At 50.4% G+C, this 25,956-nt stretch overlaps 1 protein-coding gene across 2 annotated transcripts in view; it reads left to right on the top strand.

Moving 5' to 3' along the window:
* Positions 1–25,956, top strand: part of fndc3a (fibronectin type III domain containing 3A) — a 49,512-nt gene that overhangs the window by 2,830 nt on the left and 20,726 nt on the right. Inside the window, exons 3-4 of one of the 2 annotated variants that reach the window (XM_086164140.1) lie at positions 13–156; positions 17,321–17,396. In XM_086164140.1, the coding sequence (XP_086020266.1) occupies positions 46–156; positions 17,321–17,396 (187 nt within the window). In that variant the 5' untranslated portion in view covers positions 13–45. Of the gene's footprint in view, positions 1–12; positions 157–13,879; positions 13,994–17,320; positions 17,397–25,956 lie in introns of those variants that run through there. The other variant, XM_086164141.1, reaches the window with a different exon arrangement.

The raw sequence follows: 25,956 nt of genomic DNA, 5'->3' as shown, positions 1-25,956 counted from the left end.
TCTTTGTTGCAGGAGAGCCCCTTCAGTGGTGTGAATGAGGGAGACATGGCGGACCACACCCCGCCTCTGGAGTCCGGCCAGCTTATCAGCCCTGAACTCCAAATCATGCAGTCCACGCCGCCCTCGCCCTTGGTCAACGGGGAGGGCCCCCAGCAGGTACGCTCAGACCCCGCCGCCCCGGTAGCCGTCCGCCGCTAGCCACCACGTCGCCGTCGAGCGTTTCCCTTCTAAAATCCCCTTTCAACCCATCTGCCTCACGGTGTTCGGGTCAGAGGTGGCGTCCGGTTGCTCGACCGAACGCAGCCCGGGATGGCGCCCGCGCGGGTTTCGATGTCGGGTTTTCCAGCAGAACTCCGTAGACGTATGAGACGTTAGCGGTCGGCATTCACGGCACCGCAGAATTTCTAGAATTTCAACGGCTGCTAAGCTTCGTCACATCCGGGACTCAACCGGGCAATAATTACCAGCACTTGACTTCACCGAGGACAAACAGAAGACGTGCAGTGTTCGCTCTTCAGCAGCACCGGAAGGAAATATTCATGAGGCCGCCGAGGCGTGAAGGTTAGCGGAGTCGGCTGCTTTTGGAAATGTCGCTGTTACCTCCTCACAGCCTTGGAGGAGATAAGATTTTGGTTGTTTTTTATTTTTTGTCTTTATTTCACCAAAAACTCGGCGAAATCAGTGGAATAGCTGCCTTCAGACAGAAAAGTTGTCAGAGCTGTCCAGTTCCAGTTTGGTTCTTGGAACTAGCCTCCTCCAGGGGAATCTTTTCGTTTGGCATTCCCACGGGCAGTAAGGGGCCACGGAAGAGACCAGTGTTACGCGAGAATCTACGATGCTCAGAACGTAAAGAGCTAAATGCATGGCGGGAATAATTCCCATGGACTGTAGACTTGAAGTTTTGTTTTTTTTTCTCCCCGAACGCTGTTGTTCCAACTTAATTCGACCAAAAATGTTGACGTCCCTCTGCGGTATAGCAGGCAAGAAGAGCTTGGACTTCTTTGCCGGTCCAATTCTTACTGTTTCTGTCCATTTAGTTGCAAGAAAAGAGCAGGCCAATGACCGCCATCGTTCTTAAAATGGACCCCACAGTCCAAAAGAAGTACCGTAATTTCTGGACTATTGAGCGCACCTCAATATAAGCCGCACCGGCTAGCCGATCGCTATCTCGGGCTTCCTCCTGCGCACGAAAACCGTCAAAGTCGTCTTCTTCGATGTGGGAGTTGAACGGACTCAGAATTTCTCGGTCATTTCATCGGTCCGATGTGACGAGGATAAATGTTTTAGCGGCGTGAAGCTCGTTAGCCCCCCCCCCCCCCCTCCCCCCAAAAAGTCCATATATTAGCCGCAGCGTTGTTTACGTGAAAAAAGTCGCGGCTTATCGTCCGGAAATTACGATATCTGGTTGTAGGCCTGGCTTACGAGTTCCTCAAAGCACCTGTGTGATTTGAGTTTCTTTGGAATTGTAAAAAGACCCGGTCCTTGGTTCTTCTGACGTCCATGCACCTGGTACCCGAAAAGGTTCTAGTACAGGGTTGGGCAATATTTTTGACTCAGGAGCCACATTGACTTTTAACTTGTGGTGACCCAGGGCCGGGTCACCACAAGTAACGATATATATATATATATAAAAAAAATGTATTTGTAAATGGTACATATCAGACTCATCTGACATTTGCTTTGAAAATAAAACCAGCTTGGTTTTGAAGGCTCTCGCGTTGGCTCGCATGTATTTATACTCACTTAGTGGGAAACCTGGGGCTGTTTCGATGAACACACACAATGGATATCCTGGCAGTAATGGTAGAAAGACACGCATGAAGCTTTTGCTCAAGCTTTACAAGCCGGCAGTATTAATGTCTCTGCCACAGTGTGGGACTTTTTGGATTTAGCTACGAGTTAAGCAACGGAATAGCCAGCTTTGAGGGCTCTCGCGTTTACCTTTGTGGTTTTTCTCCCCAAAAATTGCCCGTTTCTCATTGTTTGTACATAAGCTTACAAAATAGTCGATCGGCTTGTTTTGAACATTTCGTTTGGAGATGGCGTTTAAGCTCGCTCGGCGCCGTGGCGCTATCGGATAGCTTCTCGCCATACACCGAGCACGGCGGAGTCGACCCAAATGAAAACGAGCTTTCGCTGTATCTCCTCGAGCTCACCAACTTTTCTTTTTTTTTTTTTTTGTCCAACTCCATCGCTGTCACTCGCTCGTCTTGCTGTGATCCCAAACTGTCTCTGTCGCGCAGCACTAACTCTAACATCGGTTGAAAATCACCGGGCTAAATCACGAACCCGATCTGTGTCATTCAGCTCAGGAAAATTCTCAAGTAGCTCCAAAAATGAAATGAATCTCCTGTTTGAGCTCCCGCATTCATTGATCCAATCATTCACATTAAGTATGAATTCCGTACCGATATTTGGCGGGCCGGATTAAAAAGACCAGCGGGCCAAATGCGGCCCACGGGCTGCAGTTTGCCCACCCCTGTTCTAGGAACTGCAAAAATAGGGAGAAAAGACTGACAATACACGCGGCTTAAATATCAGAAATCCAATAAAAGTTGTTACCCGAGCAGATCTCTGTACGTATGAGAATACAAAAAAAGTTTGTTTTTTTGGAGGATATTTCATATACTTCGGGTCAAACCCCGAAAAGCACCCTTCCCCTTCATTTTCTGTCTCTCCGCCCGGCCCTAGAAGACAAAATAACCTCAGCGCCGTGGCAACCAGCAGCGCTGATGTAAGGAGAGAGGATACTGAAGCCTCCTTATGGATGGCCAGGGGCCGAAACCGCCACGCCAGAGAATCAGTACTGCTTAAAGTGACATAAGTATGTAATTACAGCGTCGCTGACTACAAACGGAGTAACCCTTTCTATTTTGTCAAATGATTAATAACAACTTATTGACAAGTATTGCCGCTTGATAAGTAAAAGCACAAGGCGACCTTTTTATTAAATTAAATTGAAAGACGTCGTCGGCGGCGGCGGCGGCTTGATGTTAAAAGTCTCAGCCGTCGGTTATTACATTTTATACTTATTTCCGAGAGTATTAACATCCCGGGGGGACGGTCACGGTTATCAGTTTTTAACAGGAAGCGTTTCAGTGCCGCCGCAAGTGGCTCATCAGGTGCAGTGGTGCGTTTTAAAAAAAAAATTTTTTTTTTTTTTTTTTTTGTGAAAGCAACGAAGCATCGTCAGCGTGTGAAACTGCGATGTCTCAGTGATGCATGCAAACACGCCGCCGTGACTCAGGAAAGAAGTAGCGAAACACCAGGGGGCAACAGGTGCGCGGCGAGCCTCGGCGATCACGGGGCGACTCACCCCTCCAACCCCCCCCCCCTCCCGTCAGCAACAGGGTGAGACTGAGCGGCCGTGACAGCGCCGGGTGATTTCCCTGTCATTTTGATGGCCGTCAGTTTGATTTGCTTTGTTTCCGTGGCTTCCCGGTGGGGTCGGTGGGGGGGTTCTTTTCACCTCGTTTCCACACTCCGGCGCAGTTTGTCCAGATAAGGCATGCTAATATTAGCGCCGCCCTTTGCCTTTTTAGCAATCTTGCCCCCCTCCCCTACCCCACACGCCCCACTGTGGAAAAACCCTTTCCTGAATCAGGCTTTGTTTGCGCAGAGATCAAATTGCACCGGCGGCGGTTGACTGTGAGCGCCGCGTTCTCACGGAATCCACTCGCTTCGTGGATTCTCGGCGGTCACCCCCGCTACCCACCTCGCGTCCAAGCTAGCGCTTTGCCATGTTTGGCGGTGAGCGTCGTTGACCTCTGACACATTCCGAGATGTTCCTCAAGACGAACCAACTCCCTCCTCAGTGGTCTACAACTCCACGAAATGATGAATAGTCTCACTTATTCCGTGCTCTCACACCTTGCGGTTTCAAAGCGCTGAACACTAGGTTGGATTCACGCACACGTCCACTTTCACACACCACAGGATGGCAGCAGAGATGCCATGCAAGGCGCTAACAGGGCCGTCGTGAGCAGCTCGGGGTTCCATGTTTTGCCCAAGGACCCGTGTCGCTCACAAAACCGAGAACTTCCCACCAATCGGGCCACAGCTGCCCCAATTTTTAAAAAAACTAGATGTCCGTCAATGTTCCTGCGGCGAATGGAACCACGTCTGCCGCTACCTGCCTGCTGGAACGACGGACCGCCGTGTTTTTTGCTCGGCGGCGTCTGTATGAATAGGCAGACTTTATTATCCCTTGTCCGGGGTTTGTTTGTCAGGTCCAGCAGGTAATGGAAGGGTAGGGAGGTAAAAACAGCGCTGGGTTACAAAGCAAAGGAAACCCTGCCAAGGCGGTCATTTTAGCATATTAAACAGTTGGACAACCGAGGGGTTGGAGACGGGGGGGGGGGAGGAGCCAAAGTGCAGCCCCAGTTATTTGTAATTTGACCAACTGGTCGTTTGTCTCCCGCAGCAGCTCCCCAGGCCTCCGCCGGGCTCATCGCTCCCCCCATCGGTTTGTTTGTCGGTCTCATTTTACAATTTTTTTTTTTCCAATTTAATTATCCCTTCAGCCGCGTCTCCCTCCCGGGGGTTGTTTCCGATGGCCGTTTGACCACACGCTGGCCCAATCGCCGCTCGCCACGGAACCCGATCACCTGTCAAGGCTCTTACGTTTCTTTCCTATTTAAAAACCATCAAATCGGAGCCGCGGCGATTCCGTCATAGATTTCGGACGCAGCTCCGATCGTTATCGGACCGGTAGCCTACGAGGCAAAACCAGCGTAGTGGAAAAACAATGTGGGGGGGGGGGGGAGGGGGGAGGATGCTCATCGCCACGGCGACAGCCCTCATGGAAAAAGAGAGGCCGGTGTCGGAAACGGGAAGAGACTATCGGCGGATCGTCATCTTGAGGCCACGTCCCCACCCCTTCCTCCCTGACCTTTTTTTACCCCGATAATCCGCGAGGACACCTCGCTCTGCCCCCTCCCCCTCCTCCTCCTCCCCCCAGGTTCCTCCACCCCAGTCGGGGCTCGGTATTAATGCTCCGCCGGACCAATTATTCTGAGTCAGAGGAAGCCGTTGTCTCGCGGTCATTACCTGAGATGATTCCTTTTCAGAGAGGACTTTGGCTGCAGGATGATTCACTGATTCCGTCCATTAGCTAAATTGGTAACAGATGAATCTGTCTGTAAATTTTTAAGCCAGGCTAATGGCTTACGTACTTGGATGTTGTTTTATTTATTTTTTCGCCGCGGTCATGTATATTTTCGACCACTCCGCCCGTCAGTCTTTTTCATTAGACCTGCTATTAAGCGATCCGATGTTCCCCGGGCTTTGTGTTTCGGCGCTCCCATGTTTTCCGCAAGTGACAGGACTCGTGACTCAAACAAACACGAGGAGATTTTGTTCAGGGACTTGCGAGAGAAGGTTTATCGACTTTTTAGCTTAAATGAAATGCTACCCAGAGAGGGGCGGGGCCAGCTTTCGGACAGAACCGCTCAAATTTAATTCTGTGAACTAGCTTCCTGCGGGGGGAACCTTTCGGTTGTGCATTCATGCAGGCAGTAAGCGACCACGGTAGCGATCGCTGTGACGCAAGCGTTTGCGAATGCACCTTCAGCACTAAATATATCATTATAAAAAAAAAAAAAAAAAAAAGGAAGACACTGCTAACACTATCAGATGGATTAATGTGTCGTCACCTCCGCCCTGCACTGCTTCGCCGTTTGAAGAGCCCCACCTTTAGCTAGCGCTGTGCTAACTTTGGCCGAAATGTTGACGTTTCTCTGCGAGCCCCGGAAACCCCTCTGAGGTGTAGCAGACCGGAAGAGCTCAGACCTCGAAGTCGCTCCATTCCTCCCTGCTTCTGTATGATTTGTAGCGAGAAAACAGCCGAGCAGTGACCGCGATACTTTTGGAAAATGGCGTTCTGCAGTGTGCAAGAAGTAGCCGGTAATGAGCGCGGGTTATGAGTTCCAACAATCGCCTACTATGACTTCCTGTTAAACCGTTAAAGGCCCAGCCTCGGAGAAGGAGCTAAGATGGTTGGATCAATGAATGTTGGAGCTCAAACAGGAGAATATTTCATTTTTGGAAATTTCCTGAGCTGAATGGCGCAGACTAGCTTCGCTGTGGACACACACACATGAACGAGCTGGACGTGAAGCTACAAGGGGAAAAAAAAAAAAGGGTTGTGCGTGAAATGCAAGCAATCGTCCGAGCCTTCAAAACCGAGCTGGTTTTATTTTCAAAGCAGATGTCAGACAACGTTCAGACAAATATCAGATGAGTCTGATATGTACTGTTAACAAATGCAAATTTTTTTTTTTTATATCTTTCGTATCTTGTGCCCCTGCGCCGAAAAGTTAGCCCACTTCGGATCTACTCCCTAAAAACATTGGAAAGGTGCTTTCCTGACGTTACTGCCGATGAGATGAGTTAAACCGTGAGTCTCGGCTAATTTATCTGGACGTATTGATCCAAAACACGCCTAACTTTTCATTTTTACAGTTTGCGTACGACCCACCTGACAATGTGAGGGGGCAGTGCATGCAAGATGATGAAAAAAAACATATATTGAGACGAATTTCATGTCAGCTTTATGTGTTTTTTGAGGTTATTGATCGGAATTTTTGACAGAGGAATTTTAATGCGTCTGCAGATCATTGATTCTTCTCACTCCTCCACCGCTTACCATCAACCTGCCACCATGTGTGTGTGTGTGTGTGGGGGGGGGGGGTGTCTGATATTTGACTAAATGCCATATGTGGGCAAATGTGACGGTTGTGCCGGCGAGACCCCTCCCCTTATTCGACCCCCGCCGTGGGCCGCCGAGACGTGACCGGAGCGCCGCGCCTCCTCACTCGTCTCGGGGACACTCGCTCGGTCACGTCCGGAGACGGGGTCCACGCCCACGATTCGTCAACTATTTTGAGGAGGTGGGCAGCGGGTGACTCAGCGGTGCCGGGGACACTGCGTATGTGTGTGTGGGTTTTTTTTAATTTATTTATTTTTTTTATTTCAACAGTTTAAATCACCCACTGAATAATTTAGCGCCTTAGAAAAATCAATGTAATATGACCTCCAGCCATCGACTATATATATTTTGACATGGAAATGTATTATCACTGTTTTTTGAAAACAAAAATAGGCTTTTTAAATATAAAAAAAATGCAATCAGTCGACCTTCCTGGTGTCCGTCCCCCCCCCCCCCCCCCGGCCTCACATTGGAAATTCAAATGGTTTATTTGGCCAAAATCACTGCGGATTTCCATAAATTTAAATAAACAATTCGTGCAAATTACAAGCTCCTGCAGATGTTCTGGAAGCCGGACTGAAACCGTCCCCGTGTCGCTCTGCTTCCTTTTTTTTGCACGTCTCCTAGCGATAAATTTTTCATAGGGGGGGGAGACGGCGGAGCGACACAACTCAACCCCCAGTCGAAGGTGCGTGACGAGGGACTCTTCCAGCGCAGCGGAAAGTACGCCGGTCAGAAAACAACCAAAATTCACATTTTGTCCAATATTGGCCTCTTTTCAGACTCTTTTCAAGTTCCAAGCTCAAAATTTGCTTCCAGGAATCAGCCTCCCTGCAGGAAACTTTGTTGCTTTGCATTCCCACCAGCAGTAAGAGAGCGCAAGCTGGGATGTGAACCTGAAGTGCCAGGCTCGAAAACAAATTCCCTGGTTCTTCTTCACCATGTGAAGAACCCGATGTTCGCTCATTCTGAATTTTTTTTTAGCCAAAATGTTGATGTTCTTCCGCGAGCCCTGGAAACTTCTCTGTGATGTAGCTGGACAGAAAAGCTCGGACTTCGTTCTCAGTTAATTTCCCGTTGATTCTGTCCATTTCGTCGCAAGTAAACACCTGACCGGTAGACACGAAAGTTTTTAAAAATGTTCGTATCTGGTAATAGGCACCTATGTCATAGAAGTTCCCATGGAACCGTTAGGAGACCCTGCCTCGGAGTAGGAGCTAAGATGGTTCTAGGAACTGAGGTCCACTGTCTCCGGTTCCTCCGCTGTCTCAATGCACCAAGAAACAGTCTCGCTCCTGAAAAGGTTTCAGGAAAAGTTCCGAAAGTTCCTACAGGGTGGAAGTGTTCTTAGACCATGTTGTCCGAGCAAAGCAGCAAAAAGCTGAAGTGCAGATCGCTGTCTTCAACTATTACCTAAGTTATCATTTTCCAGGGACTCAGGTGGGCGGGGGGGATATTGACGATGGTAGCGGCACCATTGTTCATTGCGGTGTCTTGGAATCGGTCACGCAGCTGGGCGGCGATCTTAGCCGCGCGCCCAGATCGATAACAGAATAAGACGGAACCAGCTCCGATGTGACCTTCTGCATGAATGGAAACGTTGCCCGATGACACATTCAGGGAGAGCTGGGAGCTCGAGGAGACGCCGGCGTGTTTATTTAAATTTTTTTTTATCAGACACTTGTATAATTAAAGCACATAATCCGACTCTGCCATTCATCATAATTACCCCACGATTTTTTTTTTTTATTTTGTTATTTTAAAGCAGATACAGAAATGCTATTCATGAATGAAACTTAATGGAACCCGGCGAATCGTAATGAATCATCAAAAGTGATTGGGGAAAAACGAAACAGCGTCAAGCGCCCCCCCCCCATTTAAATGGTCTTATTTATAGGTGCGGGCTGTCTTCAAGCACCTCCTGCCGGTTTCCCGGAGCACGCTCCGCCGAAGGCGTTAAACATCCCGCTTAACGACGCCGGTGACAAAATGCACGAGGGCGTAGATTAACAAGCGAGATGCGCGTCGGCTTTTATTGACGGCGGTTTGCACCCGACGCTCGTGGCGGACTCGGTCACGTGTCTCAGCGAACGGCGTATCCGAGACTTTGTTTCGTTTTCGCCGGTCTGGAATGGCGCTCCAGCGACAGCCCCGGATTTTTAATATCTTTAAAAAAGATCTGGAAAAAAAGACACAATATGGTAAAGTGGTATAGAGTTTTATTTACTGCATGCTTTCTTTTTTCTTCAAAAATCTGTGGCCGTCACGTGTATTATATATATACATATACACGTATATATGTAGCCCCTCCAGTGTTAGTCTCGCCTTCCATACTCGTGATTGGTTGATTGGTAGTTCTGTCACTCAGTCCGGCCCTGATTGGTTGAAGCGATTGACACCCCTCCTCCGATTGGTTCTCCGTGTATTTCGATCGGCCGATTGATTTGATGTCTGAAATCGGATCAGTCGCCGTGGCGATCGGGTCCGGCGACACCCGGACTTGGAGATGGAGATGCTTCAGAACACCGTTGAACGTCGTCCAAATGAACAGCCTGGAGTTGCTAGGCAGTGAAAACGTCCATATCTGACATTTAGGAAGTTTTAATCCGGAGAAAAACATGTCACCCATCACCCGCAATGGGTTCTCCATGTTCTCCGGCTCCCCCTTCATCCTCCCACCGTCCAAAAAACATCCGTAGGTTAATTGAAGACTAAGTCGTTCTTTGGTTTGAGCAAGAGAGCGGATGATTGGATGTCTCTGATTGACAGGTGACTGGCGTAGGTTAAAACCCCGCCTCTCGACAAATGTCAGCTGGGATTGGCTCCTCTGCGACCCTCGGTGCGGAATAAGCGGCGCAGATAATGGAAGAATAATGGAAGTATTATCTCCTGTGAAGTTTTAATACCTGAGAATATTTTTTTTTCTGAGCACCGGGCGGGGGGTTTATGCGGTATCACTCCATCATGTGAGATTTCCGTGGCATCACGGCGGGCGGATGATCGAATTGCCTTGAATTATCAGCGCACACGTAAGCGTGTGCGCTCAGCGGCGGGGAGACAGTTAGTTCCCGGCCAGTTCCGACGCCGGCGGGATTGTTGCCCGTGTCATTTGGCGTGCGTTTCCTGTCCGCCCAGCTGCTATATTGCCTCCAAGCGCAGCAAAGAGGAACAAACAGTGAGAAACCTGAACTCTGACTCATCGGCGGCGGGGAAACGTCAGCGTTAACGGGCGGCGGATGCGTGCAGCAGGGCTCATTCTCCCGGGTAATAAAACACAGTGGAGGCCACCTGCGTGACGGCTAATTGATCCACGCCGTATTTGCATAAAGCTCAAACATTGATATCCTCGCCGCAGCTGGGAACCAGATACTTTTACAACGCGGCTTTTTAAGCCCATACTTATGTCCAAAAGCGACACGCGTCCGAGGTTTAATCCGGCGCGGGTGAGGATCCGGTCAGGAGATCACGACACTTGTAAGGACAAAGTCCCGCTGTGTAGAAACAGAACCATTAACCTTTTTTTTTTTCCCATCTTCTGATAATCCAGAAGTATCACATCTTCTCAAATCGTCTGGCGGATCTCGAACTCAAGCAAACGGCAAAGGACTCGTAAAGGACCGGCAAAGGAGCTTTCCAATCATTCAATTCCAAATGTTTCCGAAAGACGGCACTTCCCTTACCGTCTTATTATCCATCAGCGTATTTGATGCCGCTGATAGATTTACCGGAATCGTTCAGAAACCCTCTTGTTTATGCTAACGCTACGCATGTAAACAGTTTCAAACGTCATCGCCCACATACTTCCCGTGCGTGCATGACGTCGCCGTGGTTTTTACGCTGCACATCCACCAGAGGACTGTGCGGAGTTGAGAGTGCGCTTCCAAGTTTCGGGTAAAACAGCGGCATTGACTAAATGCCGCCATGTGGCCGGAGAATTCTTCTCGCTGGTTCTAAAATGCCCTGACTTCCTTTTGTCTGGTCGCGCCCGAGCATACCCTACCATGACTTCTGCCGGTACTGCTCGGTTCTGTTGCGAGTCTACGAGCTCGCGGAGAACCTACAGAATTACAAAGGAAATGATGCAGAGGATGGAAAGAAGAAGTTTAACCTCTTCTTCTTCAACCTGGGTTGCTTTAGGGTCTCATAGCTTCTTTCTCCGTGCATTCCACCCAGGTCTTCACCACCGCAATATCGAGCGTAAACAAGCCCTTGTCCCTGTGGCTCGCAAGACTTCTGCCCCCTGCTGTTAGGAGGAGTTGTATGCTTCCTCCCAGGGTCAGATTGTACGTCGAGATGAGTAGTGGCGACTCCGCATTGTCAGCAAAACCGTTACTAGCGGCGCGGGGGTTAGCCATTCACAGCGGGAAGGACCCTGGTTCAAACATGGAAACCCAAATTGTGTGAATGAGAGTGTGAACAAGTGGCCCCTGAGATGGATCGGGGTGAGCTGGTAGATAGTGAATGAACGAGTCGGGAGTGTTCATAGAAAAATTTTGGTCGGAGTTGAAGATGAGCGGCGGCGAAACAGAGCCGTAGTGGGTGGATTTCAGACCCCCCCCCCCCTCCCCGTGGGCGGATAAATTCCCATTTTACGAAGTGGATTACACCTCGTCGTTCACCAAAGCGGCCGCGCTCCCGAAGCTTGTTGCGCTCAGATCTCTGGGTTTAATTTCCCTCTTAATTCCTCAAATCCCCCACGTTTGTCTTTGCACTCTGAGAGATTTCATTTAGCCGGTGATGTTTTTTTTTTTTTTTTAAATGCGTCCCTCCTTCCCGGCAGCACGGGTGACGCAGAGTTCCCGCTAATCTGGCACGTTCTGATGAAGTCGTCAGCGCCGTCTCTCGGGATCCCGCTCTCTCTTTCTTTCTCCCCTGACCGGTCGAGGCAGAAGGTCGCCCACGTCGAGTTTGCCTGAGGTTTCCGCGCCGGGAAAACGCAGTTCTTTCCCCGCCGCCGTCGCTCATGAGGGATGCTGTCGATCATCTTAAACCCTCAGCCCAGATCTGCGTCTAACGCAGGGGTTCTTAACCTTGTCGGAGGTACTGAACCCCACCTGTTTTACATGCGCATTCACCGAACCCTTCTTTATTGGATCGAGGATCGGTTCGTTGATGGGTACAAAGAACAGGCAGAGTAGCCTTTTCATCGAATCTGGCTCCCTTCACCTTGAATTCAGCAAGCGCTATGTTCTTGTAGTTCCCATCTCCATGCAGCTGAAGGAAGCCTTCCCTTAGTTTTGCCGGTGCCGGACTAGAATTGCTCATCTTGTCTTTGCAAATCATGCCGTTAGGACATCGATTCCGATCACGTTCCGTCATACATGTGAATCCGTATTGTACGTATTCTTCCGACCGCTTTCTTTTTTTGCCCGACATAATTAGTATGAAGGGATTCAAATATTAAGAAAGAAATCACATGACGTACCATCACGACAGTCACAAGTTACTACAACTGAGCGCGCCAAAATCCCCGCAGCACGGATCGGCCGAGCTATGTAGCGTGATCACCTGCGGCCGCTGATGTCATCACCAATGTGTGTCTTGACCTCCGCCGAACCCCTGGGGTTCGATCGAACCCGGGTTAAGAACCACCGGTCTAACGTAAACAAAAGACTACTCAATTGCGATTCGTCGGCGTGGAAATAAAATAAAACTTGTCACTTTAAGGAGGAAAGAGGTGCGGACGAGGCGAACACTTCTTGAACCCCCCCCTCCCTTGTTTAAAAGCTCACAAACGCTCGCTGCTCGGACTCGCCGGTCAGCCGTGGAACCTGAGAGGGCATCGATCGGAGCGGCAGCGGTCGGCGGCGCACGTCGCCTCCTCCGAAGCCCCCAGCGGGTCGCTTCAGCTGCTCCACGCCGTTGTTGTTGTCGTCGTAGGTGGGGGGAGGAGGAAGGAGAGAGGCAAAGCAGCCGTGGACCGTTTGTGCTTTCTTTTTTTTTTTTTTTTTTGCCGGCTCAGCGTTGCCACGATCACACCCTGATGGAATGCTGCAGAAAATAACAGCCTCAGCCGACACACACACACACACACACACACACACACACTGTGACAGAGTCGAGGAGGGAGTTGAACGGCGAGCGTCAGCCTCCCGAGTCCCTCTCGTTTCTGCTCCTGTTTGGTCGGGTTCGACGCCCCCCCCCTCACACACACACACACACACACACACACCTCCCACCCCCAGCCCCCGGTTAGCGCTCGCTCCTGATAATGTTTCAGCCCCTTATCTGAGGGCTTTGGCTCGGACGGAGCTGTGGCTTATTTGTTGAAGGGGTTGCCGTGGATACTGCCGGCGGGGGAGGCTGAGCCGGAGCCACCGGCGGGAGGGGCGACGCTGCGCGCAGAGAGCGCCGCGATGGAGCAGACGAGACCCGGCCACGCTCGGCAAATACGAGATTTGCGCCGCGCTTTCTCTGAAGCCTTCATCCGGCGAGACTAAGCCCCCCCCCCCCCCCACCGACGAAGCTCCCCACCTCCCGTTCTCTCGTTTTTTTTTTTTTTTTTTTTTTTTTCCTTTCGCCGGAGAGAACGCTCTCTGCGTCGCGGGCCATGTGATTTCTCAGGAAGAAGCGGTCGAAGTGGCGGAGGGTCCGGGCCGACCCCCCTGCCCTCCGGGGGGGGGGATTTTTCTGTCCGAGACTGCGTGGAAAAAAAAAAATCGATGCCTGAATGAGAAAAAAGCGATGCGGGCAACAGTAAGTGAGCGCGCGCGCACACACACACACACACACACACACACACACACACACACACTGGAATTTTCCTCCTGTTTGTTTGTAATGTCATCACCAGGCAGTAAATGTCAAAGTATTGATTTCAGTAGTAACTTCTTAGGTACACATCTGAACGGGGGGGGGGGGGGAAGGGGGGGTCAAAAGCACAGGAATCATCTGGGAGAGGAGTGGGAGGTGTGTGTGTGTGTGTGTGTGTGTGTGTGTGTGTGTGTGTGTGTGTGTGTGTGTTTCAGCAAAGAGGGTGTGTACACCTGAGTGTAAAGCGCCTCAACTTTGATTCAATTAGACCCTGGGAGCCGCTGCACTCTCCACTCGCGTGGGAGTGTGTGTGTGTGTGTGTGTGGACATCCGAGGATGTGTGTGCGTGCATGTGTGTGTGTGTGTGTGTGTGGCAGTCAAAGGGCTCCTTCCTCTGGCTCCCGCGCACATGAATGGGAGCAGTGTCGGGAGATGGAGGTGCTGATGATCTCTGCGCTTGAAGAAAGCCGCAGCCGGAACCCGCGCCCGGGGGATGGCGGGTTCTACGACACCGTCTTCGCCAAGAGCGAGGTAACACCGGGCTCGGCGCCGCAGGGACCCTGGGAGAATAACATTTACACCAACGTGGAATTACGGAGGGGAATTGATGGAGCGGATTTTTTTTTTTTTTTTTCTGAGGGTGTGTTAAATGGTCCTCCAGGCAAAAGGGAATATTTTGTCTCTTCTTTCTTTTTTAAATGTAATTTTCAATTAAAGGTCGTATTCGCCGGCTTGGAGGGGAACCGAGTTGTGCCGATTTATTTTTTTTTTCCCGAGGGAAATGAGGTTGAACGGTTTGGAATCATCATTATTATTATACGCACGGTTGAAGCTAAAATAATCACTCCAAGAGACTCCCTAGTCTTTGCATGCAAATAATGTGATACATTTTACATTGGAATCTTTCATACGGGTAAAACATCCACCTATATGAATATATATGCGTATTTGTGTTTATATCTAAAGTAAGACTGTCATTTGTTTATTGGCTTGTTTATTGTTGTCATTATTTACAGCTGAATTTACATTTGGTCCTTTTTAAGTTTTACAAAATGCCAGCGGGTCGCTCCAGTGACTGTCCTGTCCCACTGCGCCCCTTTTTACAAAATATATCTTTATTGAATACTTGCCACGGCTACCAGCGCATTTTTGGAGAACCCGCATGAGCCGGGCGTCCAAAACCCAGCTCAAATTCCGTTCGTAAACGCATACGTCCATTTCAAAACGCACACCTCCAAGGTGTGCTATATGTCGCTGTGGTCGTCCACTAGGGGACGGTGCGGAGTTCACTTCCAAGTTCTGTTTCAGACAATAACAAACATGGCCACGTACGTAATGTACCTTCTAAGTGGTCTTTGTGGCCGTTATTTCCATGGTGGCGCGTGGATTGAGAACTCTTCTTCTCGGTTAAACAGACGCCATGTTGTTTTCTTGTCACCTGCTCTTTTTGGGTGGTTGCGCTTCCTGAAAATGGACACGATTAAGTTTGATAACTCACCCGTAGTCATCGGCGAGTCTCAAAGAGGAGGCCCAAGTTTCGTCGTCATTGGTTACGATGTTATTTAAACTGATAGCTGTAGTTGTAAGTAGAGGGGGCGGAGCCTGATCGAAAATCCTCCATATTTGGCGCTAGATTAAGAAATCCGGGTTATAAATTTCGTAAAGACCTCGTCCACATTGGAGGAGATCGGGTCGAGTTTCCTCATGATTTACTTTGGACTCATCCAGAATTCTGTGGGACCCTCATCGTCCTCGTTTCCGGGGGCAACCAGGAGCTTCCTCCGTTGTCCGGATGTATGACTGAATGACTGAATGGTTGTACGTTTTTCTTTCAAACGTTTCAACGAGAGAGCGAATGGTTGTAGGTCCAAATGTGGGACTGTGACGGATTTGCGATCCGTCCCAGGATGAACCCCAACTCTTTCCCAACGCCACCTGGGAAAAGGTTCTGGCCCTTCTGTGAACCTGACTGCAGGAACAGCGGGATCAATCATGAATTAATGATGCATTCAATGACCTCTACTGGAACTAAAAGACAACATGCCTTTACCTCCATCACAGCTCAAATGTATGGCTGATAAACGGACCGCGTTCTGGTTGCACTGTGGTATGCGCTGCGAAGTACTGGTTCATCCTCACCCAGCTGCATTTCAGCAGCACCCATTTGCACCCCATCACGGTCTTAGGCTGAATCGCAGAACAAAAGTCCCCGTTTTTGAAGAAGGTGCTTCTGAAATATTCACATCCATTCAACAGGATGCATAAGATATGTATCCATAACGCCGGACAACTGTGGAAAGATACCGAAGCAGGCCGTAATGATATTTAAGGCGCCTCCGTGGCTGCTTTCAGGGAGAGTAAAGGGGGATTCAACATCCTCCGGGTCGTCGTCGTCGTTGTTGTTGTTATCGACACCGCCAGACGAGATCCCCAAAGCAAAATTGGCGGAGGGTGTAGCTGCAAGATGACGGATCCCGACGGATCCGGGAGCAGAACGCGGGATGTGGCTCTGAGTCAGAGGCACGTCAGGCTCGTCTCGCTGCGAACCAAAAGCGTTGTTTCCACCCCCGACCCCCCCTTTTAAAGGTAAATCTATATCCCGGTTTTCGGTCGCTGACGTCAAAGCAGATTCAGGTGAAATCCCTCCCCCGTCTGATCCAGTCCGGTTGGAGGTTCCAGGCCCCGACGTTGGCCCGCCGTGGGAGGACTTGGAAGGGCGGGAGCTGTCGGAGAACCAAAACTCGAGAAATGAAACTTGAGCCGGGGCATCGTCGTCGTCGTCGTTCCGCAAGCAAAGAATCAAACATTTCCTGTTTGTGAAGGAGGCTAATATTCCCTCTGAGGTTTTATTGCACTCGTCTGCTAACAGGATAAGCGACCACAACGGACTCTGCTGTGCTCACGTGGTTCTCTATCCAGCTAAAATACACAAACGTGGGAAAGTTGGTGTTTCTCGAAAACTCAGTATACCATCACGGAAGATTAAAAACATGAAGAAACACGGTTTCAGGATCTCAACGGTAATTGATCACCAGATTCACCCGGCTTGACGAGGATTAATCTATTGATTGACGGGTGCGAACCGAGCGGCCTCATTCTGTCCGGAAGGTTGCGCAGGTCCCGTCAGATCCCCCCCCCCCCCCGACTCGGCGGGGATCTGTAATGATATTGTTATTACGATCGACATTCGGAGAGATCAGTCAAACTCCAGAGGACTTGTTCATCTCTGATCCTCCATACGCTGCTCTCATTTGCCGCCTTTATTAATTTATTTTAATTTTAGTTGCCTGGCAACAGATGTATTGCAGATAATAAACAGTTGACTCCTTTCAGGTGGGGTGGGGGGGCGGGGGGGGGGGTCATTCCCAAAGCCCTGGGAACTGCAGTGCTCCAACATGGGGGGGGGGATAAAGCGAAGCAGTCGATTAGTAAAATGATTGGCAATATTCTTGGTTGATAGCTACCCCGTCGATTCCCCCGGGCCAGATTAAGACCCCTCCTCGGTGCAGGGACCTTCCGAAGGTCCCCCGGATTAGCACGGATTGGGTTTAAAGCCTCTTGTCCTTGTGCTTTCAAAAGTCGCAGCTGCGTGTGACGCGGCCGATCGCTTCGACGCGGCCGGTCTCAATTCAAACGAGGACGAAACGGACTCCGTCTCGGCCGCCCGAGCGCGCCGCCTCCCCGGAGACGTGTCGCCGTGCCGTCCGTCCTGATAAGACCGCTGATTTATTGTTTCACCGAAATTGTCACGCGCTTCCCTCGGTTCGAGACGTTCCGCGGAAATCGAGAGGGATCGTCCGAGGGGAGATGACGCCGGTGTTCCTGCTCTGAGATAACCGTCTCCTCCCTCCTCCGCAGGTAATCCTGGTGCAGGTAAACCCAGGTGAGGCCTTCACTATTCGACGAGAGGATGGTCAGTATCATTGTATCACAGGTAAGACAACCGCTCCCTCCGCGCCCGGCACGTTTTCCGCTTCCAATCCGGCCTTCCTGTCCTCGGCTAATATGGCTACTATCTTCCCCTGCGAGTTAGCTTGATCCAGTTAGCCTGACTTGAACCTGCACCGCCTGCGATTTCGACAAAGATCCAACCACCGCGACCTCTATCTCTCCTCGTCATACTTTAAAATTTTTTCCTCCGGCTCGCGCCACACCCAACCTCGGGCTCTAAACTTAAGCTGGCGCCAACCAGTGCCAGCCCGCCGCCGCTCGCCATTAGCATCGTAAGCGCTCCCAAGGCTGACCGGTCCAATGCCGTTCCCGACACGCCGCGAACACCTCATCTCCATCCCGTTTTTTTTTTTTTTCCCTTCCCCTCCCCTTGATCCCCGCTCACCTCCGTCAGATTTTTTTTTTTTTTTTTTTTTTTTTACAAGAGCTCACATCCCGACGGCCGCAGCAGCCGGAAAGCGCTGGCGTTACCATGACAACTGGCAGCGCCAAGGTTTCACGTCATTAGCTGCAGCCCACCTGCAAAATGGAAAAAAAAAAAATAAAAAAAATAACGGCGTTTGGATGTTCATTACTTTTTGAACCCCATATTGATAGTTTCCCCCTCCGGCACAACTTTGCCAATGCTGACATTCCCGGGGGCCGCCGGGCGCGCGCACAATACCCCCATTGTTGCCTCCCCGTGCCAAGACAATGGCATTTCTTTGTCTGGCGAGAGCGCCTTGTGACGTACATAAATAAAGATGAGGCGACCGGCCCGCACAATGAGCCACGGACCGTCCGGGTCCGGGCAAAGGGGAAAGGGGTGAAAATTCAGGGGTTGTAAAAAAAAAAAAGCAACGGCCGGGGCAGAAGCCCACCCAACCCCACCCCGTCACCGGCCTCCCTTATAGGGAGCGAACGTACATCGTCTCTCCATCAGAGGAGAAACAAAGAGCCGAGAGGTGCCACATAGATCAGTGTGACTGCTACTAACTGGCTTGTCACAGGGTGCACTCATCTCTGTGACGCGAATAGAGGGATGACTCACTGCTTGCGTTGCAAGGAGGGAGAAAGAAGTGTGTATGTGTGTCTGGTTGGTGGAGGGATGGGAAGGGTTCGCGTGCATCTGCGTGTGTGTGTGTGTGTGTGTGTGGTGTTTTCAACAAAAACCTCACGGCCGTCTTTTCCGCTCGCCCGAGTGTCTGTCGCACGAACGCACGCTATCAATTTTAGCCTCGCTGTAGCTCGTTATTATCATTTCACAATATTAATATAATATTAATAAAGCATAATATATTGTATTATCTTTTTTATTTTATTTTTTTATAAGGTGCGCCCCCTCCCCCGGTGGATCCCGTCGCGTATTTTTAGCGTGCAATCGGTGCATGTTTGTGCCTGACAGTCGGCTTAATAGGAACCGACAATCTTGTAAGTGAAGTTTATAGAGGGCATTTGAGTTTTTAGTCGCCTCGGGTTCGGGGGGGCGGCGGGCGGAAGCGACGGAAGCTAATTACAGGGGCCACTTAGCTTCTCCCCCGCTTGTTGTCTTGCTCGTCGTAAAGACCGTCGTGTTTGCTGGCGGACGGAACCCCGAAACTTGGAACCCAGGCCCCCCTGCTGAATCAAATCTCCAAATCTCCCCTCCGTCTGCTTTACCCGGTAGGGTGAAAGTCTCGCAGCGAATTAAATGGATACAATCGGAAATAATGAGATCAGGCCGCTACGTCGACGGCTAGCATGCGGCGAGACGCGATTACCCCGGCACCGAACGCCCGACGTCGGTCGGATCGTCGGATCCAATAAATATTTAACAAGGTTACGCCGACTGAAATCCCCGGGAAAAATAAATAAAAAATAACCCCGGACTCGAAGGGGACGGGGACGGGGGGGGCGGACTCGGTGGAAATTAAAGCATAGACGACGCGGAGGAGGGAATTGGATGCCACGAGGCGAGCCAGACGACGACGCTGACGCGCTGTTACGTGTTTTTCCCCCCCCGCGCAAGCGCGCACGCGGACTCCGAGGCGCGTGTTTTACGCCGATTTCATAAATCAAGCCCGGTGCTGCGATATCCCACCGCGGGCCTTTTCCGGAAACACCGGCGGGATAAATATTCCCGACGCCAGGCTCCTGACAGAAGTTTAGAGAGATTGAAGAAGACAGCTTAAATCAACCCGTCTTCGCCCCTCAGAGGCTGGTGGAAGGGCGGGGGTGCCGCCTCAGCCGCTTTGCTGAATTTATAATAGTTTTCCCCACGTTTAAGATTTTGGGGGGGGGGCAGCTCCACGAGTGAAATGTTTATGTGGCGGATTTTTTTCCCCACTGAAATATTTCACGCCCGATTTTATTTGTTCCAGACATTTTCTAAAAACGACCCCGGGGCTCTTTTGGGATCAGGATCCAGTTCCTCCGACGCCGATGTTTGTCTGGCTCCAGGATCATGTTCAGTGTAAACCAGTAAACACCGACCAAATGAAGAAGAACCATCTGAGCCTATATGTGGCAGGAACACTTAACCCGTGTCCATCATGGGAAGCATTACTTAAAAACCATAAAGAATTGGAGGAGATCTATTGCGCGCGTCGACACACCGATCAACCTGCAAACCCTCTTGACCCGCAGCTCAGGACTCTGGGAAGCTTTTTCCAGAAAGTCATATGGAAAAATAGCTACGGAGTGGCTATTCCAAAGAGAGAGGAAAAAAAAAGAAAAAAAACGTGGTCTTGGAGCTCTTTAAAATGGGCAGAGAAGGTTTTCGCAATGTGAGGCCGTGATACATTTCACCCTCATGGGTCAGTCAACTCTGTACTGTTTGTCACTTCATTTTAAATATTCAATCTATAAAATAGAAAAAAGAAATTTTCTGATGGGAATTTATGTGGCGCCCCCATGTTATTTCACAAGCTCGACCTAGGAAAAGTATATGGTCTCTGGTACTGTATGAGGACGTCTGGAGTAGCAGAGAAGTATGTTAAACTGGTGCAGGACTTGTATGTCAGCTGTGAGACAGTGGTGAGGTGTGCTTTGGGGTAACAGAGAAGTCCAAGGTGGAGGTGGGGCTTCATCAGGGATCGGCTCTGAGCCCCTTCTTGTTTGCAGTGCTGATGGACAGGAATCTCCATGGACTATGATGTTTGCAGATGACATTGTGATCTGTAGTGAGAGCAGAGAACAGGTTGAGGAAAATCTAGAGAGATGGGGGTAAGCTCTGGAAAGGGGAGGAATGAAAGTTAGTCGCAGCAACTCAGAGTATTTGTGTGTGAGTGAGAGGAACTTGGGTGGAACGGTGAGGCTACAGGGGGTGGAGATCAAGAAGTTGGAGCATTTCAGGTACTTGGGGTCAACAGTCCAGGGCAGCAGAGAGTGTGGAAAAGAGGTGAAGAGACAAGTTCAAGCAGGTTGGAATAGGTGGAGAAAAGTGTCAGGGATATCATGAGATAGAAGACTATCAGCCAGAATAAAAGCAAAGGTGTACAAGACAGTGGTGAGACCAGCGATACTGTGTGGACCAGAAACAGTTACAATGACCAAGAAAGAAGGCAGAGATGATGATGCTGAGGTTCTCTTTGGGAGTGACGAGGGTGGATAGGATCAGGAATTAGTATATCAGAGGAACAGCACGTTTGATATTTTTGGAAAGAAGGTCAGAGAAGCCAGACTGAGATGGTTCGGTCATGTACAGAGGAGGGATGGTGAATATATTGGTAGACGGATGCTGGAGTTGGAGCTGCAAGCGGGGAGGTCTAGAGGAAGACCAAAGAGAGGATTTATGGACGTATCAAGAGATGATATGAAGGTAGTTGGTGTGAGACAGGAGGATACAGAGAATAGGGTTAGATGGAGAAGATCGATTTGCTGCAGGGAAGGGGAAAAGCCCAACGGAGAAGAAAAAGAGGAGAAGTCGAGGATAGTAATGAAGATAGCACTGTGGGCTATTTGGATGCGCTCCAAGTGCATCGGGAAGGAATCCCGCCGCTGTGTGAAGGTCAAGATGGAAAATGCCGTCGGCTCGGACCTCACCAGCACCCGAGGATGCATCGGTCCGTTTACCGGCGGATCAACGTTCTCTTCTTCGGCCCCTAAAGAATCAGATCCCCGGAAGCAATCGAATAGGGGTTTCCTCCCCATCGTGTCTGGGCTCGGAGAAAGTGTTAGGAGGTCGGCCAATCGGGAGGCGGTAGAGCCGATGAGGAGGCTCGGGTCAGGAAGGACCCACGGCACGCCTGAAGGATGACGTCTCTCAGCTGGGAACTCTTAGAGAGTCCCCCAAAAGAGCTGGACCAAGGGGTTGGGGACAGGGAAGTCTTGATCTTGAGACCCCCCAACTTCGGATCAGTTGCAGTAGAAGGATAAATGGATATTTACCTTTGGCTTTTCGGAAAAAAATAGCATAAACACACAAACATCTCATCCCGTGAGCTAGAACTTCCCCAGGTTTGCATCATAATTTGCGGAAAGATTAAGAAATCAGTCAATAATTGCGCTCTTTGTTTCGTCTCTCCAACCCTTTCAGCGGAAAGCTCCAATGTGAATTTCGGCATTGAGAATTAACCGGCGCGATACCTGACACACAGCCTGCTAACATCGGACACATTAGCCGCGTTGACACCGTATGGATTACACCCCCCCAAGGACATGCGCGAGCACACACACACACACACATACATGCACACACACACACACACACGCATGCAGACACCATCCATTCACAGCTTCCACAATGAGTGCTTCCTTGGATAACGCGCTCCGTGACTCATTTTCCCATCGCCGCATCGGCGCTGGGGGCAGGAAGCAAAGGGTGCAGCCGGTGACGCCACTTGTCCCGTAACACCCGACGCCGCAAGAGGCGGAGCCTTCCAGAAGCAATCATCGATGACCCTTTACGTAACAACGTAATTCATTTCCTCTCTCTTTTTCATTTATTTGTTTTTTTTTCTAAACGCCGGCGCTAGCCGCAGCTCCTCTTTCTGCCGGTGAACGGGAAGCCTGAAGGTCGCCGACGCCTCGCTCCTCTTCCCGTAAACTCACGGTTCGCACAAAGCAAACCTCCGGAGTCCAAATTAAATCTCATCCATCCAAGGCTCGCTCCTCCGTTTTTATTCCGGTTGCCTCTTTGGATCGGCGCTCGTCACTTTCGTCGCGTCGCCGTCTATCCGGATAGTTCTTTGGTCGGGTGCTCGTGGGCGCGTCCCCCCGGGCGAATCCGCTCGGCTGCAGATGAGCATTTCCACCGTCGCGAATCCGCCAAACGCGAAACGACTACCTCCTTAATTGACGTTAGAAAGCGCCGTCGTAACGCGAGGGCTTCAACGTGAGCGACGTCTCTCCTCTTTCACGCCGCGCTCGGCCTCTTTCCCCCTCGCTTGTTTGTAATCATTAACCTTTGGCGGTTAGTCGCCTCAGTGCGAATCCCACGCTCTTTATTTTCCGGCGGCGACAATTTATCACCTCTTGATTAATAATCCGCACCGCGTCATCTTTATAGGCCTGCCACCTGTCGAGCTTCTCTCTCTTGTTACATTTTCTATCGCGCAGCCGGTCTGAATTACCGCCCCCCCCTCCCCCCTCTCTTCCGTATCCGTTTAAAAGGTGTGCAAAGGTGTTTGTTTGGAAAATGTAAAATCGGGGAAGGGAGGTTGAACGCTGCTCCCAAAGTGACACCTATGTGTTTATCCTGGAACGGACGGGGTTTTTTTTTTTTTTTTTTTTTTTTTTTCCCTATCTTTTCTGGACTATTCTTAGCTGCTGTTTTTGTGGAGGAGGACCTGTGTGTTTTTTTTTTTTTTCTTTCCCCCTCCGTGGCCGCTTCCCGCTGGACGGCTGGCACTCGGCGGCCACGTCAGCACAACCGGCGCTCCAGTTGACTCAGGGGGAGGGGAGGAGGCGGAGAAGGGGGAGGGATGTGGCCTTTTCTATCTGATCCCTGTCAAAACTCGTGCGTCAGACTGATGTAAAAAACCCCCCCTCCCTTCCCCGACCCCACCTTATTACCCTCCCTTTTTCCTTTTTTTTTTTTTTTTTCTTCCGGACCCTCTCGCTCTACCGTTCCCCACAAACAGCGGCGGATCCGTCGCACATCTTCTCACCCCCCCCCCTGGAAAAAACACGGCGTAATTCATCGGTTCTTTGGAAACGGCGAGCGAGCCGTCTGCAAACTTTGAACTCCCACCCACGCGGTATTGTAAATCCGAAATCGATGAGGGGCCGATCCGGACGGATTCGGTTCTCATGCTCCCGACGGTCACGTGTAGGAAGATGACTCACAGGAGTACAGGTGCGTGGGGGGGGCGTCGCGCTCTGAGAAGGGTCTCCGGAGCGCCGGCGTTTTCCCCTGGAGGAATACCTGCTCGCTCCGGTCCGGTTCCTTCTCCCCCCCCGGTTAGCGCAGGGCGGCGGCGGCGTATCCCCACAGGAAGTCATAAACCGCGGGGGCCATCTGGCTCTCAATGAAAGCAATCAAAGAGCTCTCGAGTGGAGCGCGGCCGACAGACGCGTTTTTTTTTTTTTTTTTTTTTTTTTTTGTTTGGTCGACGGGAAAAACAAGAAACACAAACATTACGTGTCTCCTGTCGCCATGGCAACCAGTCGTAAGCTACAAAAAAAAAAAAAAAAATGAAGAAGAGTTGAAGATAATAGATAATCCCGTAGTCGCCCTCACATATTTGAGCTTCGTGGACTGAAAAGGTCTCTTTAATTACTCAGAATTTCATTTATTCATTTATTCATCATGTATCCAGCCTATCCTGCAGTCGGGGTTGCAGGGGTGCTGGATCGGGTGGCATTCGGGGTTCACCCTGGACCCGTCGCCAGGCGCTCACAGGGCCACATATAGAGACAAACAGCCACTCGTTGGCGTGTCGTACAGAGACGTGCAATCATTCGCACGTCTGGGCAGTTTCGGGTCTCCGGTGAACCTCCTGCTTGAATTTAAATTTGAGTATTTGTTGCCGGAGGGCTGGCACGAGGCTTGAAAGTAGAAGTTGTTTTCCCTCCTTCGGGCGGCTCCCTTTCAGATTTTCGCAACCAGAAATCATCTCTCTGGTCTTCTTCTAGACCTCCTGCTTGGCAGGTCCAACCTCAGCATCCTTCACCATCTCTCGTCCACGTCCAAACTATCTCAGTCTGACTTTATCTCCAGAACACCCGTTGTCCCTCCGATGGACTCATTCCCGATCCCATCCATCCTCCTCACTCCCAAAGAGAACCTCCACATCTTCATCCCTGCTGCCTCCAGCTCTGCCTGACGTCTTTTCCACGGTTTCTCGAAACCCGACAACATGGCTGCTCTCATCTCCGTCTTCTACACCTTCCTCTTCACTCTGGTTGATACTCTTTTATCGCAGCTGATGCTTCTCCTCTCCCTACCGCTCTGGACAGTCGGCCCAAAGTACTTAAAACCCTCCATCCTCCCTCACTACATATCACAATGTCATGTGCAAACATCGTAGCTCATGGAGATTCCTGTTCTGACCACTGCAAACAAGAAGGGGCTCCAAGGTGATCCCCGATGCACTTCCACCTTCTCCGTCACGCCTACGGCACATGTCGCATACATGCACGAGGTTTGGAAACGGGGGTAACTTGACCTAAAATTTCCATCACAAGAATCACAGTGGAAGTATCCCGTTAGCAGGATCAGTCGAGTTGGTTTAATAAAATTTGCCTTCAAAGCGTTATCGGACCAAACCACGATAGTGAATTGAGGCCGTTTGCATGGTTTTGACTTCTATTCAAAAACAAAGGATAAAAAAAAAAAAAAAAAAAAAAGAAGTTCATTGTCAGCCCAAGTCTTTATCAATCGTCCTCCCTTGCAATTCCACAGTTTGGACACTTTGTCCAGGTATCCGAACACATCCGTGACGCGTCTCCTTGATTCTTCCTCGTCCGAACCGAGCCCGTTCTACCTCAAGGTCCGGGCGACCGCGGATCCATCGGTAGAGCGGGCATCCCTCCCAAGCAGAAGGTCTACGTGCCTGAACTGTCCCTGGTCAAGACACTGAACCCCAAGTTGTTCCCGACCTCCTGGTCGATGCTTTGCTTGGCAGCTCTGCAACGATCGGTGCTCGAATGGGTGAACGATACCTACTGTGTTGACCATTTTCGGTCTTCGTAAGCCGTCGGAGGCCCGGAGGTATTGTCAGGCCCGAATAAAAATATCCAGTTACTAATCCACCCTTCAGTTAACTGTCAACACGTCCCTGACAGCATCATACTATCAAGTAACCAATAGTTACTCGCTGTTCAATGCAGCTTGGCTGGGTTGAGCTCCACCCTCCGCGGAGCTCCCTGCTCCACTGGGAGGGTTTCAGAAGCGTTACATTTTTGCTGTAAATGTATTTATTTATTCCTTCGCCTTCTGTTTTCGGTCCCCCCCCCCCCCCCCCCCCCCCGGGATTTCAGTGCAGTGGGTTCAGGGTCAAGTAGTTCAGTGTTTTTATTATCGCCGCTGTTGTGGTTGGTTTCCAATCTGCCGTGCTGGAGGCTACAGGCGAAGTCATTAGTGTAGCGATATTAGCTTCGACCAGATGGCGTACTTTTGTCTGAGTTACTGCATGATTCTG

The sequence above is a fragment of the Fistularia commersonii genome, chromosome 18 (assembly GCF_037954325.1).
Source record: "Fistularia commersonii isolate RoL2024-O1a breed Wild chromosome 18, RoL_Fcom_v1.0, whole genome shotgun sequence".
In the NCBI taxonomy this organism is placed as follows: Eukaryota; Metazoa; Chordata; class Actinopteri; order Syngnathiformes; family Fistulariidae; genus Fistularia; species Fistularia commersonii.
This window is presented reverse-complemented; position numbering and strand designations above follow the sequence as displayed.